This window comes from Lissotriton helveticus, chromosome 5_1, assembly GCF_964261635.1.
Source record: "Lissotriton helveticus chromosome 5_1, aLisHel1.1, whole genome shotgun sequence".
Classification (NCBI taxonomy): Eukaryota; Metazoa; Chordata; class Amphibia; order Caudata; family Salamandridae; genus Lissotriton; species Lissotriton helveticus.
In genome coordinates, this window is record NC_136065.1 from 205,852,553 (window position 1) to 205,871,456 (window position 18,904).

Below are 18,904 nucleotides of genomic sequence, written 5' to 3' on the forward strand. Positions count from 1 at the left end.
AATTACCGCAGCGGCCAAGGGGTTAAAGTACCATATACAGCGCTCTGCAGCATTTTGGCTAGGTCCGCGATATAATATAATTATAATAATAATAAATAAGATATTGCCGTCTAGGAACTTCAATAGGGTAGGTCCAAACCGACAACACGAATCCCAAACTTAGGCACAGATGAATTTCTTTTTCAAAGCTGCAAGATCTGACGCGTTTCGGGCGGTTGCCTTGATCACAGATGTATATATATATTCTCACCATCATCACTCACCACATTGCGATTTTCACTCAACCACAGTTAAGGTCTTTAGTGAAAGAAATATATATATATATATATATTTCACTAAAGAGCTTAACTGATGGTACGTGCAAGTTTGGTTGGATGACACTGTATGGCGAGTGATGATAGTGAGAGCGTTGAAGACTGATTGGGCATGTATGAGTGATACAGAGCCAAGCAATGGAAAAGACAATGGTTGCTTACAATAAAGCGGGTGAAATCTGCGGAATTTCAAGGCAAGAAACCCTTAACTTTTGGACAACCGTATTGGTTACAAAGCAGCGAATTACACTTTTATGACAACATTTTTATAGCAAAAACTGAAAGCCTTTAAAGCGTTTTACGGGTCAGAGCTGCAAATGGGACATTGTTTGCAGGGGAATTTATACAATGAAGATCAGAATGCAAGGGTGAGTGTTAACAATGACGAATAAACAGCTGGCTCCTACTCCACACTTTTAATGGTACAACTTATTTGCCCCTAATAGGTACAATGACTCTTTTGCTCCTCACAATTTCTCGGGCTGCCATGTATTCGGCTTGCAGTATCGACTTTGGACTTGGTTTGCTTAAAATCTCCAGTCTCCGCTGCGGTTCTATAAACGAAAGCTCTGCCCATAAACAGACGTACAAAACCCAAAGGGGTAGAGTTACACAAACTGTACCATCCTCAGTTAGAAACTGTTTTAACATTAATTCTGATGTCAGTGGGCACGTTTCTTTGCTGCTTTCTTTCTTGGTTTAAGCGGTTGCACACAGGCCGATCCAGAAAAGAAAAGAGCATTATCAGTAAGGCCGTGCTGTGAAGTGCAAGCAAAAGTAGCGGCCATCTTGAAATTGCATTTGTTGCACTGTTTTTACGACCTGTTCATGTTGTTTGTGAACTGTTTCGGTTGTTTATGAATTTAGATACGTACATGCGTACAGAACAATCAGCTGTGAGACTCAAGATAGTTATAAGCCAAAAATTATTTTATTTTTTATATCTCTCACCTGGAATCTCCTAAACTGTAACAAAATTGGGAAAAATCAGTTCCCCCCATTTGTTTTTCTCAAAACGCCCCCTTAACCAGGTTCAAAATGTTGGCATGTATGTAGGTCTTTAACTTGTTTCTTCAATTAAAATAAAAGCGTTTAATTGTTTGCACACCGTCCAGTTTAATAAGTAGCCTGAAATCTCCAATGCAAAAAACACAACAAAGATGCATTACATTTCTAAGACTACCTTTTCAAAGAATTTAAAAAATGAGACTCCAAGTTTATCCTCATGTTAAAGTGCACTCATGCCTTTCTGTGTACAAGCCAATCTAAAGACTTGCTGCACAATTCACTGATAAATAGCCAAGGTGCTGTGGACATTTTTGTTCATTAATAATTAAAGATGCCAGACCCCACTAGGATAGATAAATAAAAAAGCATTTATTCAGTGCAAAATATATATTTTTTAAAGGCAGTAGGGGTTGGTGGGGAGGGCAACGAGGTGCAGGTGAGGGAGGAGGGAAAAAGCAGAACATTGGGGGAAAGCAACACAAGAAAGAGCGCAACATGTAGAAAGGAAAGGGCAAGGAAGAAGCACACTCAAGAGCAAGCTTACACGAGGGTGTCGGCACATCACAGAGAGCAGGAGAGTGACCTGAAGGAGGGAACTGGATACCACATGAAATCACACGGTGTGCTTGAATAAAAAGAAAAAAAGTCGTTTCCCAAAAGTGCGCAGTGGAAGACTATTAGCCAGCCAATCAAATGGATGGTTAGGAGGATATGCTCCAGGGGAGGGATACACAGGAAGAGGAAGGCAAACCATTGAATAAGAAGAAGGTAAATGAGAGTGACAATAAAGCCAACCAATGGTAAGTGATGGGCAGGCTTTAAGTCCACTTAGGTTCCCAACATGTCTTTTGCAAATAGACAGCTTGTACTGTCTGGTAGGCTCTACCTGACGAAGATGCTTAATAGAAACAAAAATGACTACATATATATTGTCATTGGAAAAATTCAAAGCATTCCTGCGAATACAGACATCTAATGATGTTGTACATAGGACAGGGTTCAAACATGTGATTTACATACTCGGGTGTTAAGAGGGCTGCATAGCTAGGTTAAAAAATATATCAGTCATGACCCTCCCTGTCTTATGTAAAATGTGTTTTTGTAAAATGTTGAATAATTCTCAAAATGGTTGTTTCGGTCCCAGCCATGCAGAGATAAATAATGGCTTTGTGTTCCTGAACAATTCGCACCCCCGCCATGCCTTGCGGTTGTCAGGGTAATAGGTAATTTAACTCTTTTACCAATTCCCTCATGTTCCTATTGCTGGTAATGAACACTTGTCAACCTATAGCAAAGACAAGCACAAACATAAAAAGGCTCTGAATTTCCATCTCTGCGTTGCACTGGTAGCATGTTCTGACACAGAAATCCTACATATATAGCTCAAGATGCCAATATACCGTGTTATGTTCCTGCACTGGTAAGCACCCGAGTGAATCATTCCTAAAGATAGCACCTTTTATCTGTTTCTCCATTTCTTAGGCAGTCAAAATAATGGTGGCTAGCTCTGTATCAGGCTGTCAGAGCGCAGACCTATCTAGCCCTGGACGCAAACGGCTCAAGTTGTCCATGCCAGCTTCCTCAGCCATGAACCCTCCGAGGTGAACCTCAATCATCAGTCAGATGGGAATGTCTTAGTATCAAGGCATCTGTCCCCCGGGCATCTTTTCCCAAACGTGGATGGCTCTGACCCATCAGCCACCCAGTGCCAGAGATGAATTGCGCTGCCCCTCAATCATCTACTACCTGGGAATGACTCTTTACCACTGCGCCATTCTGCCAAGATATCCATATTTTAGAGAGGATTTGCTCAGTATTACCAGTCTTTTCCCATCAGCCATACAGCCTTCAGGGCTCAGCTTCCCTGAACCAACCCCTTAACCAGTACTTAGTTAGTAAATAAAAACGTGCCGGTGCCCAAAGCTCACCTCCGAAACACGTGGGTGCTGCAATTAAGTGTGCGAGCACAGAATACTGAGGCAGTGTAATTTTAAAGCCGTCTCGGACCTCTTTATTCCATTACAGCCACTCCCTGCCGCTTCAGCTCACTCTTGCAACGTTCTGCTTTCTCCCTTTGTGACACTTTCCCGTCTTGCTCTTTCATCAGCCAACACAGTCTTCAAGGATAATCTAAGACGTATTCCCTATTAGAAGAGAATGGTCCTGCATCTCCATGCTAATCTCAGATGTGCACAATCATGGGGATGAAAGGCTTCAAGCCCTCTTGGCAATCACTTAAACAGTCCTGTACTGAAGGTGAAAGGATCCATATTCCTGTGCTAATAATCCAAGATGTAGGCGACTCAGTAGATGACTGTGCCAACCTATGGACGAGAAAGATTCTGTGACGCTTTGCCAAACTCCCTCAGTGTGGTGAGCAGTGAAAGACTGTCTGTGCCAATAACATGATCAATCACATTCAAGAAACAAAAAGTTACATGGACCATAGCAGCGGCGGCGGGCACAGGTAAGAGCGGTGGGCGGGGCAGGAGGGGAAGCCGACAGAATAGGTAATATTTATTTATTTAATTAAACCTATTCTGGCGGCTCTCCCCGCCCCACCGCGTTTACCTATGATGGCTGCTGCTGGGACCATGTGACAATCTGTAGTGTTATCCAAATTTGCTACTTTCTGGGACCATCAAATACAAAAATCCAGGTCTCCCTTTGCCAAAAGCACAGCCGCCAGGGCTTTAAGTGGGGTGAAAAAGGGGCCTGGCCAATGTAATTAAGGGCGTGGCTTAAAAAATGCAAGCTAAAAATCTGTGCTCAGCATAGTGTGATGCTCGACTTTTGCTGTTTCTGTCATTTGCATCCAGATATGTGATACAACAAGTAACATCATACCTACACCAAATTACGACTACTGGCTTTGTCAATGCTTGTTAGTTGCATAAGATAAATATGCAGCAACTACCGCTTGTATATAATATTGAAAAAGCTTCCACTTAAAACCCTTGTGACACCACGACGATGTTGCTGCTCCTGCATTTCAAAAAGAGAAGGGAAATCCAGAGAGAAAATGACTCTTTAAGGATTTCCCTTCCCCTACAACGCTCACCATAACTTCTCCACTAGTGAGAAGTGAGCAGTGTGAGCAGCGCACATCCATGTGCCTGCTGTCACTGCAGTCCGGAAAAAACGGACCGCCTGTGCCAGGGCACAAAACAGAGCCCGATAGAGACCTGTTTCGAGCCCCCCTTTAAAAAAACTGCCGGTGCGCAGACCCGGTGAGACCCGGCCCATTTAAAGCCCTGACAGCCACCAAGTACACTTGACGCCTATGCCAGTGCCCTGAACAACCAATCCCTGAAGGTGAACAGCTAAGTTTGAATGTGCAGCCCACAGATTCATGCAGCAGTATCAGCGATCCGTCCACCATCTCCTTGTGTCTGCAAGAGATGCGAGGCCATATCACCCAAATCACGCCAAATTATGTGTCCATAAAGCTTTACAGATGAGTGGTTATGACAGCTTGTGCCAAACCTGTGAGCACCTAGCCCTTACAAGTGGAAGACTAGGGGACCGTGTAGCAATTCCCAATATCAATGAATTCAAGAGGTAAGACACTTTGTAATATTATGCACCTGTAAATCCCAAACAAATAATACAACCTGGTTATTTGTGAAACTTTCTTCCTAAAAAAGATAAAAATGTATTTGGAAAAATATAATCAAAAGTTGCAGGATAAACAAAAAAATGGTTGTATGCTTTAAAAATCACTTATGTTGACTTAAATAATATGTAGACATAAAATGCCAGACCATCCTCACCCCAGGATTCACATGATCCATCCTGTTTTTTTCACCTGGGGGAGTCTGCAGATTCACGCCCCTTAAAGCACGGCCCTCCAATACCAAGCCAGCTTGGTTCCCTCATCACAAACAAATGAAAGCAGAGATTTCAGCATGAGCTTGGGCATTGTAGACACAACCCAGATCCACAGCACCTCAAGATAGCCAAGAAACAAGTCTTGAAATTAAGTTACGTGAAGCAAAATGTAGAAGTGGTCATTGGATGGGTGGGGATATCAGTCCTCGAGGTGGAGTAAGTAGATTTAAATAGGTAAAATTGCATTTTCCTCTCCACCTCTTCATCCATACAAGTTGAGTTGCTGTCTCTTCTCCTGGTAGACCTAGTAAGTCGTCCACGACAGGTGTGCGTTCACAAGTCTCCTCCTGTCCTCAGTCTCCCCTCATTAGGGTGAGTCTCCCTGGCAGGCGTCCTGTGGCAGGAATCGAGAGTCTCCAGCTGCATCGGAAACAGCAAGAAGTATCCGACAGTAGAGCCCACAATGATGCCCAGAAAGATCCAGCTGTTGTAGGTCATAACGCACAGCATCAGTGCATATCCCAGCACCACCTGCACCACATGCAGCAGCGAAGCTCCGACGTGCAGGGGTAGCCACCTGTGAAAAGACAAAAGCATGCACTCAATGACTGCAGAAACACTGAGGGAAATATGCACTCATCCATTCAACATTTGTGCAAAGCAGGACTACACACGCGAACATGCGCTTTCTTGCAAATGTGAAAGTTTGTCTACTTGTTTGAAAAATATCCTCAAAGAGAAGCACTGACCTGCAGAAACCATGTAAATAAGAAAGAATTCATGAGTTTGAAGGGACCGCTAATTTAATTTATAAACGTGCATGACTCCAACACAGGAGATCCAAGGCCTGCGCAAGTTCAGCAGTTCAAGGGCAACTGCACACAGCTCAAGAAGTCAGTCCCTCAGCTGCTGGCCCTCCACAAGCAGGTTCATCATTTCTAGCCATGGTGATATTTGAAAAGCACTTTTTAAAGTGCTCTATTTAGGACACAGTGCTCAGACACAACACGTCCTCTGACATCCTATGGTATACTATTATGTTATGATATGTGGTACTTATATGTGCACTTTCGCTCGGGATTCATGGCATAACACCAAGGAGGACTGAAGGAAACTGGAGAGAAAGATACAAAGTGTAGAACTATGTTCTATTCTGAGCCAAGAAGGCTCATGGCACGGTTACACAGAGGAAGGTTAAGTCCCAGTGCCACACTTGCACCACACTGGTGACCAGGGATGGACTGAAAACCAGAATCAGCCCTGGCAAAAATGTTCAAGCCAGGCCCACGCTTGAAGAGGCCTCTACTAAAATGGGTTCAGGAGTAAATGTCTGTGACACCAGTGAAAGAGTCATGATGCCATGGGCAAAAGATTTTTGATTTATAAATAAAATGACCTGTTATAGTAGACTGACTGCTTTAGTGCACCAGCATATCAGTGGCAAAGCCATGCCCAGCATGGATCCCGTGCCTACTGTGCCACTGGAGCCAAGCTACACCCGACTGATGAGACCCAATTAGAGCAAAACTGGTCTTGGTTTGTTTGTTTGTGTTCCAGTTCAGGGGAACTTGGACTGGGAGTTTGGGCTGGACTGTTCCTATTGGAACAGGGTAAAGACTGATTTGCATATGGCTGGGTCCAAACTGAGGTGGCATGGTGGGCAAAAGAAGGATAGGTTGGAATGCTAACCTGAGCGATTGACAATGGTTAGACTTAGTGCAAGCATTCCTCCCACCACCTTTTGTGTGTTTAGTGCCCCAGCATGTACCATTTTTCGTCTGGCTAGAATTGTACCAAAATTACATTTTTTATTGTGTGAAAGACAGTATTTTCTCTTTTGAAACAAACATTAAAAACAGGACTACTTTATCCCTCTCTCTGCCAACTTCCTTCTCTTTAGATTCATCTGGAAGGTGGGTTTTGGCAGGAATGGTGAAGGGTCCACCTATGATAATTAGATGGTTTATGCAAAGCTTCAGCCACACATTCACAGCAGAATGGAGCGTGGAATTCCACTGCTTCATACTGACTTCTATACCTGACGTCACACACTTTGAAAATGGCTTATCTCTGTGAGCAGGCCTTATATAGATGCCGAAAGCTTCACAGGGCAGTGAATGAAGGCTAAAGCTAGTAAACGGATACAACCTGTTTCTTATGGAAAGGTATGAAAAGGATTGAGTGAACATCTCAAAGCTCATATGTTTCGAGTAATGATGTGCTATTAAATGAGGAGAATGACGTCACAACAGGCTTAAAACCCGAGCAGATGCCAAGCAATGGAACATCCTGGAATTTTTATGCTGGTGATTGATAGTGATGCTAAACTGGTTAAAGAGAACTGAACTGTGTTTTTCTCTTCACTGGGTATCCTCCTTAAATAAACTAATATAATAAAAAATGTATTTAATGTATCCTTCTAGGCGTGGCTTTCTTGGCACATACATGCGTTTATGCTTAGTTTGGACTTTTTAAAAGAAATACGGAAAGGGTATTTTTTGCTTTAGTTGCTTTAAAGGTTTCCTCATTAAAAAAAAAAAAAACACAAACGGTTAATAATGATATCTGAATGAGAAAGAAGCATTTATCAATTTTGCCCTAGACCATATTTTGATATATTGTTGTAGGAAGGTGGCTACCTGACTATGGTTACCCCAGATTTTTTACCTTGTGTTTAGCTGGTTTTCGACTTAGTTGGCCTGGTTCCCTGCTAATCAGGGCCCCAGGCCATCTGCTCTCTCTATAAAATGGATTCCATGTACCCTAGGTACATACCACAATTGGAAATGGACTCCTTGTCAGCCCCTGTACCATGCACTATAGGTGGTCAGGGCATAGGTGCCACCAAGGCCTACCAGGGGCTGCAGCATATCTTTTGCCACCCCTGGCTGGTTCTTAAATTGACACAACTGGCTGATCACTCAGCTGGGGCAAGGTGGTGTAATCACCTCTTGCTTAGATATAGTATACCTATATCTAAACCTATATCTGGACACATATATGCCTATCAGTCACTCCTGTGGCAGGCCTTATCAATTCTGGAGGCAGAGTGCGTGGTTTAATGTGAGATGGAGCTCTAGCATGAGCTGAGCCTGTCTGCAGCTGTCGGGAACAAATCCCTAAGCTGTTTCAGGATAATGCCATACCATATACTATTAAGTGCATTATAATCCTCTCGGTTATATAGCAACTTTGGTTTGGCTTTATCAAAACATGTTGTGTAAGGTGTCATACGATTTGGAATACTATCCCCTCGCCAGTTCTGGCGACGGGGATAGCATTCCACCCCTCTAGAGGGGTAAGACATGTTACTTTCCTGAAATGCGGTTAATTTCTAAAAGAGCCTCAGATCCACAAAATGGATGCTTCTGCCACAGACACAAGTCTGACCCCTGAAGCTGACCGAAACTCAGCCAAGGGGGCCTGGACAAAGGGTTTCCTGTCGCAGGGAGGTGTCACACCCCCCCAGACAGGAGATAGTGGATTGTAGCAGGGAGGTTTGAAAGAAACCAGACACTGCATGGGGAGCACAAGGCTGCCCCTTGCATAATCCGGTCAAACCGGTTCTGGGGCACACCAGCCCCAGTCCCAGCACGGCCTGGATCAAAGGAAAGGGGTGTATCCACCCCCTTCCTGGGTCCCACCCATAGGAGGGGACCTAGCAGGTAATCCAGCCCCCCAGATTTGAATAAGAGTGGGAGCAGTGCCAATGCACTTCAGATATTCCTGATGAAACATAAGAAACGAAACTCTGGACCCTTCGACATCCTACTCAACGTAGAAGACTGAAGAATCTCCCTTGTGGTCAAGCAGTGACCACCCTGTGCAAACAGGCACCATCCAGCACCTCGACGTCTGCTTTGTTGCAGTTCCCGCCGGAACTCGAGCGACAGAGATCGACGAGATCAAGCTTGCCTGCCTTCTAACAGCCCGATCCACAGTCCCTGCAGAGCTTAGACCCGTGGAGGCGACCAGAAGCGTGGGGCACGCCATCTTGAAAAGACCACGAGACGCTGACCGTGCAGCCCACGAGTGACCCTCGAAGCTGTACACCGGGGTTTGAGAAGCCCCAACCCTGAGCCACTCTTGCACCGAAGTTCAGCCCTCCACACTCGACGAGTGCCGCGTGGGGCCCTTCTGCTTCTTTTGGCTCAACGCGTTGGCCAGTCCCTTGCCAGCTGGCTTGTGGCCCCTGTGCCGACGAAAACTGAAAAACGACTTGTGATTCTGGTTGCTCCAGATTTGCACCCACTCCACTGAAAAGGAGTACCCACTCTGACCCTCCTGGTCCGAGTGAGAAGCAATCTTCCAGTTCCGCATGGATTGCTTTTGCCAAGTGTTGTTTGCTCCAATCTTGAAGCCGACAGCGAGAGCCTTCGTGGGACTGACCGTGACCCGCTCCTGGACTTCGTAATGCCCCAGAGCCCACGTGACAGCGGAGAGAAGCTCATCGACAACCACCTGATTGTGCCTGACATTGCCTGGTTCCATCCTGGTTCCACCCTGGTCACTGCTGAGTGACCCAGACTCTGTCCCCTCTGCTTTCAGGTACTTTTCGACTTCGATCCACCCTTGGATCCCACCGGACACTTCTCCTTCACAGCGCCTGCAGCCTCTTCAGCTTCAAGCACCAAGAACCAGCGTGACGAAACCCGACACTACTTCGACCCTGTGCACCCGCTTCCTGTGGGTGAGGTAACATTGCAACGCCGGTGTTCCCACACTGGTACACACCTCTAGGGTCTGTGTCTTAAGTTTTGTCTTTCTAGGTTCAGCGGAAGTGTCCTAAAACTCTATTTGCTTAACTTTTACGCACCATTGACTTGCATTGGTGCATGCGTGTGCTTTCAGCACTGCACCCGAATCCCGCGGGCTTTTCCCGACTTCAGCATTGCTTGTCCCGACTGCTACCAGCGATTCCCTAGGCCCAACCACTGTTCGATTGGTATCTCTTATACCACTTTCTTAGTATATGGTCTGAGTGGCCCCTCGCCCTCATCCATAATTGTGCAACTTTGTATGTTATACTGTGCTTTTGATTCAACGCTTGTGCCCCTTTGTTCATAAAGAATACTGGGGATTATTTTAAGTAATAAATACATATATTTTTATAATATATACTTGTGTGGTGTCCTTTCATTTGATATTACAGGACTGTGATTGGTAAAACAGCTTGCTTAACACGACCTCTTGAGTTAAGCCTTTAAGGCTGCTTAGTCTATGCTACCATTAAGATAGCTTGTCTACAAGGTTGACTTGCAACCAGACACCATAAGGGAAAGCTTAGACTGATACAAGGTGGTTCCAGAATTGGGAACATCATATATCAGGCCAACTTCTCACAATTGTGTTGAGTTAACCTACTTATAAAGCACACAAACATGGTTGGACACATGACACTAAGTCAAGGCGAGCCAGAACAGCAAAGGAGGTGGCAGAAGCAGACAAGCGTCTCATGAAATGGTCAGTTCCTTTCGAAAGCCCACGTGTTCAGAGGATGTCTACGAGCGAGGAGAGGGTTTTCTTGATGGATTGCTACAGGTAAACTTTAAACTTTGGCTGGCCACATCCAAAAGCCATGGCTAACCAACCTCTGTTTATTCAACTTTGGAGCCACAAATTGATTAGCTGAAGCCAAGCAAAGCGTCCTATTAGAAAGATACCTCTTGAATTGGCCACTGATAGAGAACTGAGCATTATCACACAGGGCTCTGTAAACGGTAAAGAGGGCACTACACTAGACCTGCTGTGAAACCCAATGAAGATATTATGGATAACTTTACGTTTGTGGATCGGACAGTCCAGTAGTTCCAGGCAGCAGGAATTTTCATAGTCTAAACATAACCGGTGAGGGCACCGGTCCCATCCTTAGACCACAAATTAAATCTGACCTGCCAGCGATAGCTCGTTATTGATTTTCAACACAATGTTTTTCCCTAGTTAGAAGAGCAGGTCAAAGGGTCCCTTCTAAGCTATACATAAGAAAGGAAGCAGTAAGTAATTTCTACCAATAATGACCATAGTTTCGTTTTTTCCAAATTTGAATTTAAGCTTATTTTACCAATCATTTGCCAAATAAATTCCAGAATAAGGTGAAAAGTCTGCTGCAGGGGCGGCTCATCCATAGAAGTGCCAAGGGACGTTGACCTTCTAAGTGAGATGCGAGCCATCACACAAATATTTTTTTTTACTCCTTTCTTACGTTGCCAAATGGTGTCGATGTGGGTTAGACCAAGCATGAAGATTAGCAGCAACCCTGCCCTTAGCAGTGAAATGAAGGGTGCATGTCAGTCTGACCATTTTGTTAACCAAAACCAATCTGACAATCGTACTTCAGCTCTTCCCAACCTGTGGTGGCAAGTGAGCCGGAGGAATACAGACGCAGCCTCCTGGTCTCTATTGGAGTGATGCATCTACATGCTCCAACCAATCCAGGTGCTGCTGTCAAGCTGTTCACTAATGCAAACAACAAGAAAGCAGCTCAGGGATTTGCTGAGATGACAGGGAACTCAGATATCCATCCCCCATGAGTCCGCGGCACGCATCATGGTACTAAGGGCTGTGACATGAAGAATAAGGCAACTGTGTAGCTGTCTCATGTTAGAGGCATGCACCTTTCATTCACAAGTGCAGCTGACACCACTGTGCACTCTCTTTCTGAAAGTTCAGTAATGGGAATAGTAAAGGAGCAAAGTAATACGGCTTCATGTGTCGGCAGAAAGCAACCAGGTGCCTAAACCCCGAGTTTGTGAGGTACTGAGGCAGAGAGCGCTCAGGTGAAGCCTCCACAGCCTCATCCTTTTGCAGCTGAGCAATCAGTATAGACTAGGGTTAGTGAGTGCCTTTATTTTGTTTTCAGACCTGCATGCAGCTTGTTATCCTGTCAGTTTGTGTGTATTTCTGTTACTTTCTATACCGCTGACTTTTTCCAGAGGATGCCAGGTGCTTTGCAAAAGCTAGCCACACAGTAGTTCGCTTCAACATGTATTATCAGCTCGCGATGAGGCAATAGCTTTTGTCCGTCTTAAAGATCCTTTAAACCTGCAGGTCGAGATCGAGCCATGGGACTGCTGATGGGATGATCCCACCTCACAGTGATGTCTGCCCTATCTTTTTTTTTGGTAATACTGTTGAGAAATGAGGCATCAGCACAATTAGCTCAAATGAAATTAGAACCAAGAATACAATCCCCACAATGTTTTATTAAGTTTAAAGGACTCAGTGCAGTAAACAGTGTACCTGGAACTAGGTGGGATGCGTTCTCCAAAGACTGACTGCTGTTGGGCTCTGTGCCCATTAAGCCATATAGAAACACCAATACGTTGAAAGGACACTCTGGCTATCACCTATTCTAGGCTGTCCCTGCTTTGACCACCTTCTCCACCCCACATTTTATCTGCAGCGCTTGGATGCAGAGCACATGACGATACTCGCTATCAGATGTGGGTGCCCATAAAGGAACAATGAATACGCCTAACCTGGGATGAATAGGGGTTCTGTGGAACTCGTATAGATTAGGTGGGATTGGTAATGTATTTAAAAGGAGGTGGATTTGGGCATGAGAGTTCATTTGTTTGGCGAATTAATGTTTGGTGGTGAAATAACTAGTTTTATTTATGTTTCTCAGTGTTGTGGGGGCATGTGTGTATTATCTCCTTGCCTCGCATTGTATATTTTACCACTGCTTTTGTGTTTAACGTTTGCTTAACCCTGCTCTCTCTTTTACAGAACATTGTTGCTGATTTAGCCTTCTCGCAACAAGCTAAATTGGTGTTTAATCGTCGAATGGCTATTAAAATCAGGTTTATTCATGTGTGCCATCTAAACTGTACTAAAGAGTGGCTCAATGGTTAGAGCGGCAGACCCTGATGCAGAGGTCTGGCCCGGGACCAGGGTTCAATTCCCGCCTAGGCGGGTCTTGGGCTCAATATCCTCAGACCTGATAATTCTCACCTCTGTGCCTATTCTAATCATGGGTCCCACTCTGCAACTCTGGGCAATAGCTTGCTTAATCTCCACAACGGCCCCAACAGCGCTGGGATGCCTGGCTTCACCTTGGGGGTGCCCAGGAGTGGACATTTCACAGGGAAAAGCCAGGAAGGGTTCCACAGCTGTATGTATACAGTGCCAGGAAACCCCGGTTGGGGTATAAGTGCGCTTTGCACGTACAAATTCATTTCATTTCATTGCAAAATAGTGATGTACTCTTATCTAAGCAAAAAGAAGAAAAAAAAGTTACCCAACCACCCACTGACCAGTAGGTAGTAAAATGCAGCCCTAAACTGGGTTCAACTCTGCTTCAAGTTCCAAGGCCTTACTATTTGGCTCCAGCCTTCATGTGTTTCTTTGAAAGGTAACTGTCCCTTCTTTCTAAGCTATTTTGTTAGTTACAGCTTTCCTGCCATTAATAACTACTGGTATACTACCCCTTTTTTATGTATTGCATTGTAATTGAAATTTTATGAAAATGTGTTGTAAATTACACACTTTTGTCTAGTATTCTTAATGTACTCAGTCCCAATTTGTCAATTGCTTTTCTTTGCATCCTTTCATTACTCTGTGGAACTTGTTATCAACATTAACGCCCCACAATTTTTAGAAGTCACCAGCCGCCACTGATCTGTTGGGAAGCTGGACTGCCATCTAAATGTATCAATAACTCGACATCATCGGCATACCTGTAAGTTCTAATGGTCTGGCCAGGTGACTCACATGGATGTTAAAAAGATGAGGAAAGCTAAGAACCCTCATGGACACCAAATCTAACTGGAAGATGATGTGTATTGTAATATGAAAGGCTTATCAATCAAACAATTAACATATGTAGAGCGTGGTACAGTCAACCCCGGGGGTAATCTGGGCTCTGGAGTGCGAGGTCTCCATCAAAAAGCCAGGACTTGAGAAAACAGCTGAAAGAGGAAAGAAACGAGCAGAAAAGGAAAAACAGAGTGCAGAAAAACGAACAGGAAGAAAGGGCAAAACAGAGGGCAGAAAAACGAACAGGATGAAAAGGCAAAACAGAGGGCAGAAAAACGAACAGGAAGAAAAGGCAAAACAGAGGGCAGAAAAACTAGCAGTAAAAGGCAAAACAGAGCAGAAAAGCCAAAACGGAGCAGGAAACTAGCAGAGTAGGCACACACAGTGTGCAGCAGGTTTATTGCCTGTGTACATCTGGGAACAAGCATTTACAATGCAACGGTTTCGCCTTTGGAAAAGTTTGAGCTATCGGCATTGTGAATTACAAACTTTTTATTTATGTGTTGGTTTTGAAAACAGATAAATAAATGGCATTGTCATTTACAATGGCAATAGCTTAACCCCTTCAGCGCTAATGACAAGGGTAACTCGTCATGGACTTTCCATTGATTTCAATGGAAAGTCAATGGACCTCGCACACACCCCTTAGCAGCCAAGTGGTTAATCTCTCGCAAATGCGATTTGTATTGCATTTTCAATGCAATAGGTCACGTATTTAAGCAAGTTTATGCTATTGACATTGCAAATAATTCGTTTTATTTATGTTTCAAAAACCAAAACATAAATAAAAGGTCTCACACTGCTGTCTCTCACACTGCTGACTCTGCCTTGAACACACCCACTGCTGTCTCTCTCACACACACTGCTGTCTTTCTTACAGACACTGCTGTCTCTCATACACAATGTCTCTCACACTGAAGGTGTGGGTTGTTTCCAGCTCATCCCGGCTCCCCAGGTTTAAAAAAAAAAATCTGATACGATATAAAGGGCTTTAATGCTTTTGGGTCAAGTTCCCGATATAAAAAAAAATGAACAAAAAAAAAAGTTGCATTACCACCTAAACAGAAAACTCGCTACTACTAATATATGAGGAGGACACTACCAATTCTAGTAAACAAAAAAACCACCAACGCTCCAATTTAAACAGAAAATACACCCCCCCCCCCCTTGCATGCAAATAGAAAACATACACGCTAATACAGCACACTTCCACTTATACGTAAACAGAGCACACACTACAGCTTGTATTTAACCAGAACACACACCACTTGATTGTGAACAGAAAACACACAACCACCAGAATGTAAAACAGAAAACACACAACCACCAGAATGTAAAACAGAAAACACACAACCACCAGAACGTAAACAAAATAAATACTGCCAATTGCGGCTAAACAGAAAACCCTACCATTTGACTGTGAACAGAAAACACTACCACTTGCACGTAAATAGAGGAAACACTACCACTGGCAACAAAATACAGAAAACACTACAACTCGCTTGATTGCCAACAGCAATCCTGAGGGCCCCGGGATTAAACACGTGCCAAGTTAGTGCTGGGTGAGTGACTGAGCGCAAAGATGGAAAAGTGAGGGGATAGATGGGCTGCTGGACTAGTGGGTGAGAGTATGAATGGATGAACAAGGTCTAATAAGTACAACTAGGAAGGAATATTAGGAAGGAAGGAAGGAAGGAGGGCTGGGGACGGCAGCAGCAGGTCAGCCGCCGCACGGGGGCAGAGACTACAGTGCAGGCCATGACAGTAAAATAGAGGCAGGAGTAGGACAACTCATGTCATTGAGAATCAGAAGCAGCAGCACGCCAAACTGAGGCAGCAGCACGCCGCCCGAGATAGAAGTGCAAAGACCGCAGCACAGTGCGTGCTCACTGAAATAGAAGCAGCACAGCCTGACTTTAGGCACAGGCGACACATTACAAAAATACAGACATTTAAAATACAGGGAGTACAAGCTAAAGCCTGACGACACTAAGCCCACGGATATCTGCACAGTGAGTGACCCAGGCACCACAAAGCAGTTCGCGGCGACCGTAACCAACGGAAATCTGTACAGTGAGCCGCACTAAAAGACAGAGGGACTGAGGGAGTAAGGTGCCTCATAGTGAAACTCAGAAGCAGTAACGCACTGCGTCACACAAAGCTCGAGGACAGTGGCACAAGGACTGTCACGGAAAGAGGCCGCATGGCAGTGCATCATGCACGCCGGTAAAACAGGCTGAACCTAGTCTGCCAATAAAATTCAGGCATATCAACACAACATCTGACACTAAAACCTAAGGGCAGCAGCGCCCGGCACCTAGTACCCAATGGCATCATCGTCTAACACTAAGCTCACAGACAACCCATCACCTAGGCCTAAGGCACAAATGTATAAAGACATTTTCTCCCACTAAAATTAAAGATCAGCATCACGTTGTTTGACATCACTACATGGACAAAATTGAGCCTGCAGCAAGCACAAATGCATGCAGTGTTCCATACCTTGCAATACACATATACACCTATCTTTATAAGTTCAAAACTGCCCCGATTTGATAACCTAGGGCACTTTTTTTAGCCATCTAATCGCCAAATGGGCCACCTTTATTTTAGTGCCCAGGCCTATTTCCTACCCCAATCTGACCTTGAATATACACTGATATAACAAGAAAGCATGTGTCGGTAAAACAATGTGGCCTGCAGCAGGGAAACAGTGCAATACTCCACCTATATACACTGGGTCAGCACCACCAAAGAGAGATAAACATAGGAGCAATCACTTCTCACGTATGCACAACGACTGCCCAACTCCTAACGCTGGGCCAGCTGCCCTGCCGCTGAGACAAAAACTCAAATTATCAGCTTAGTGCTTGTATATAATTCACGAGACGGCAGCTCAGCATCTGTTATTGAAACACAGGGATAGCAAAACAGAGGGCCGAACATTAAAAGGCAGAGGAAAATAGCCCAATGCTAGTCTTAAGTAAATGCAATGTTTTGAAATAGCACGTCTGCTTTAACAGCTACCTCCCGTTAGACAACATACAATGCTTATCCAACAGACATTTCTCACAAATATGACCTGCTTCTCTCTAGATCGGGTAGCACCAACCTATCGTTCTTCCTAGCTAAGAGAATTCCAGTCCACCATAGAATCATAGCAGCATTCCGTGCCTCACTAGTTGATTTTCGAAGTGTATTGTTAGAACCCTAGGAGCAGGCTGCCTCGTCGACTTTAAACTAACAACAACTTACCACTGGATCGCTCTAATCTTTTTCTTTGTACATCCTGTTGCAGAAAGCTTTCTTCTGGGTCCTAACTGCTGCCTCTTATACAGACCGTGGCTTGGGCACCAACACCCCTTGCCTATTCCAGCCTAGGTCCATTTGTTGAGTGCCTCCGTGGAGTTCAATGTGAAACCTGCAGTTCGCATATTCGGCGGGAGTGGACACGGACGGCGGGAGGGGGCGGGAGTGGACGGCGGGAGGGGGCGGGAGTGGACACGGACGGCGGGAGGGGGCGGGAGTGGACACGGACGGCGGGAGGGGGCGGGAGGGGGCGGGAGGGGGCGTATAATTCTGAGTGGTTTTTTTTTTTTTAGCATGAAGTATTCTGATTGGCCGCGCGAAACCAATGCATTTGCTTCAGAGCGAATCTGCCTGAATAATATGATGCCAAGGGAGAAGCCGATAGAGGGCAGAAAGCTTTCTTCTGGGTCCTAACTGCTGCCTCTTATACAGACCGTGGCTTGGGCACCAACACCCCTTGCCTATTCCAGCCTAGGTCCATTTGTTGAGTGCCTCCGTGGAGTTCAATGTGAAACCTGCAGTTCGCATATTCGGCGGGAGTGGACACGGACGGCGGGAGGGGGCGGGAGTGGACGGCGGGAGGGGGCGGGAGTGGACGGCGGGAGGGGGCGGGAGTGGACGGGAGGGGGCGGGAGTGGACACGGACGGCGGGAGGGGGCGGGAGTGGACACGGACGGCGGGAGGGGGCGGGAGAGGACACGGACGGCGGGAAACGTGCACAGGACAGCAAGGGGGCGGAAAGGCACACGGAGGGGGCGGGAATGGACAGCGCATCTGAATTCACTTTCAGTGAAAGGGGAGGGAACGGCAAAAAACGTAACTCCGCCCTGGGAAAAAATCTCCGGAACGCCCCCGAATCTGGTCCAGCCTTGATGGACAGATCCGGCACCCAATGGCTAGCCTCCATTTATGGAGCTAACCAATGAGAGCCGGGGGACGTTCCAGGAGTCCTTATTGACGACATAGGATTTCACCTGCGCTGAAGAGCTGCGCAGAGCGCAGCCTTCGGCAGGCGAAACCCAATAAAGGAACCCAACCATTGTAAAGCGGAGCTCAAATTGCCCGAGGCCTTGGCACAGGACCTGTAGAATGGAATCACTAACCAGGTCAAAACCTGCCCGAAAAAACGAGTAGGATAAAGACATTGATCTGTCCCTGATCTAGAGCTAATCGAAGGTCATCAGTAATGGCAAGAAGGGCAGACTGTACTGTCGGCAGGCCATAAGCATGACTGCAAATTGTTTTTTGGTAGAAAAAAAACTAGACAAATCTTTTTGATATTAGAGCGGTCTGCATCTGGATTGTGTAGGAATATTACGCAACATGTCATGTCCGTCCCCCTTCTTCAGCCTTTGAAAGAATAAATGAATGATTAACTTTAATAAAGCACACTGGTACCCCTAGTGGCTTCCTGGCACTAGGACGAGACAAATAATCTGAAAAGAAAAGGGGATCCAGAAAGCAAGAGAGGAAGTAGGTGCCAGAATGATGGGAATAGACAATATCTGAGAAGGTATTTGTAGAGAGGAGTCGGTTCAGCTGCTGACGAAGATAGGTGGATAGGTGATTCCAGAGAGCAGCAGCAAGAAACTAGACAGTCTACTACGTCTGCACCACCACCACTTCCCGCAGTTGGTCATTAAAGGTAGCGCTGGTCTAACCACAAATCTTTGCTCTATTAATTT

At 45.4% G+C, this 18,904-nt stretch overlaps 1 protein-coding gene across 2 annotated transcripts in view; it reads right to left on the reverse strand.

Moving 5' to 3' along the window:
• Positions 1–1,225: 1,225 nt before the first annotated feature.
• The window catches only part of SLC31A2 (solute carrier family 31 member 2), an 82,208-nt gene continuing 64,529 nt past the window's right edge, over positions 1,226–18,904 (reverse strand). For both annotated transcript variants that reach the window (XM_078642006.1, XM_078642007.1), the window contains exon 4: positions 1,226–5,730. In XM_078642006.1, the coding sequence (XP_078498132.1) occupies positions 5,487–5,730 (244 nt within the window). In that variant the 3' untranslated portion in view covers positions 1,226–5,486. The remainder of the gene's footprint in view (positions 5,731–18,904) is intronic.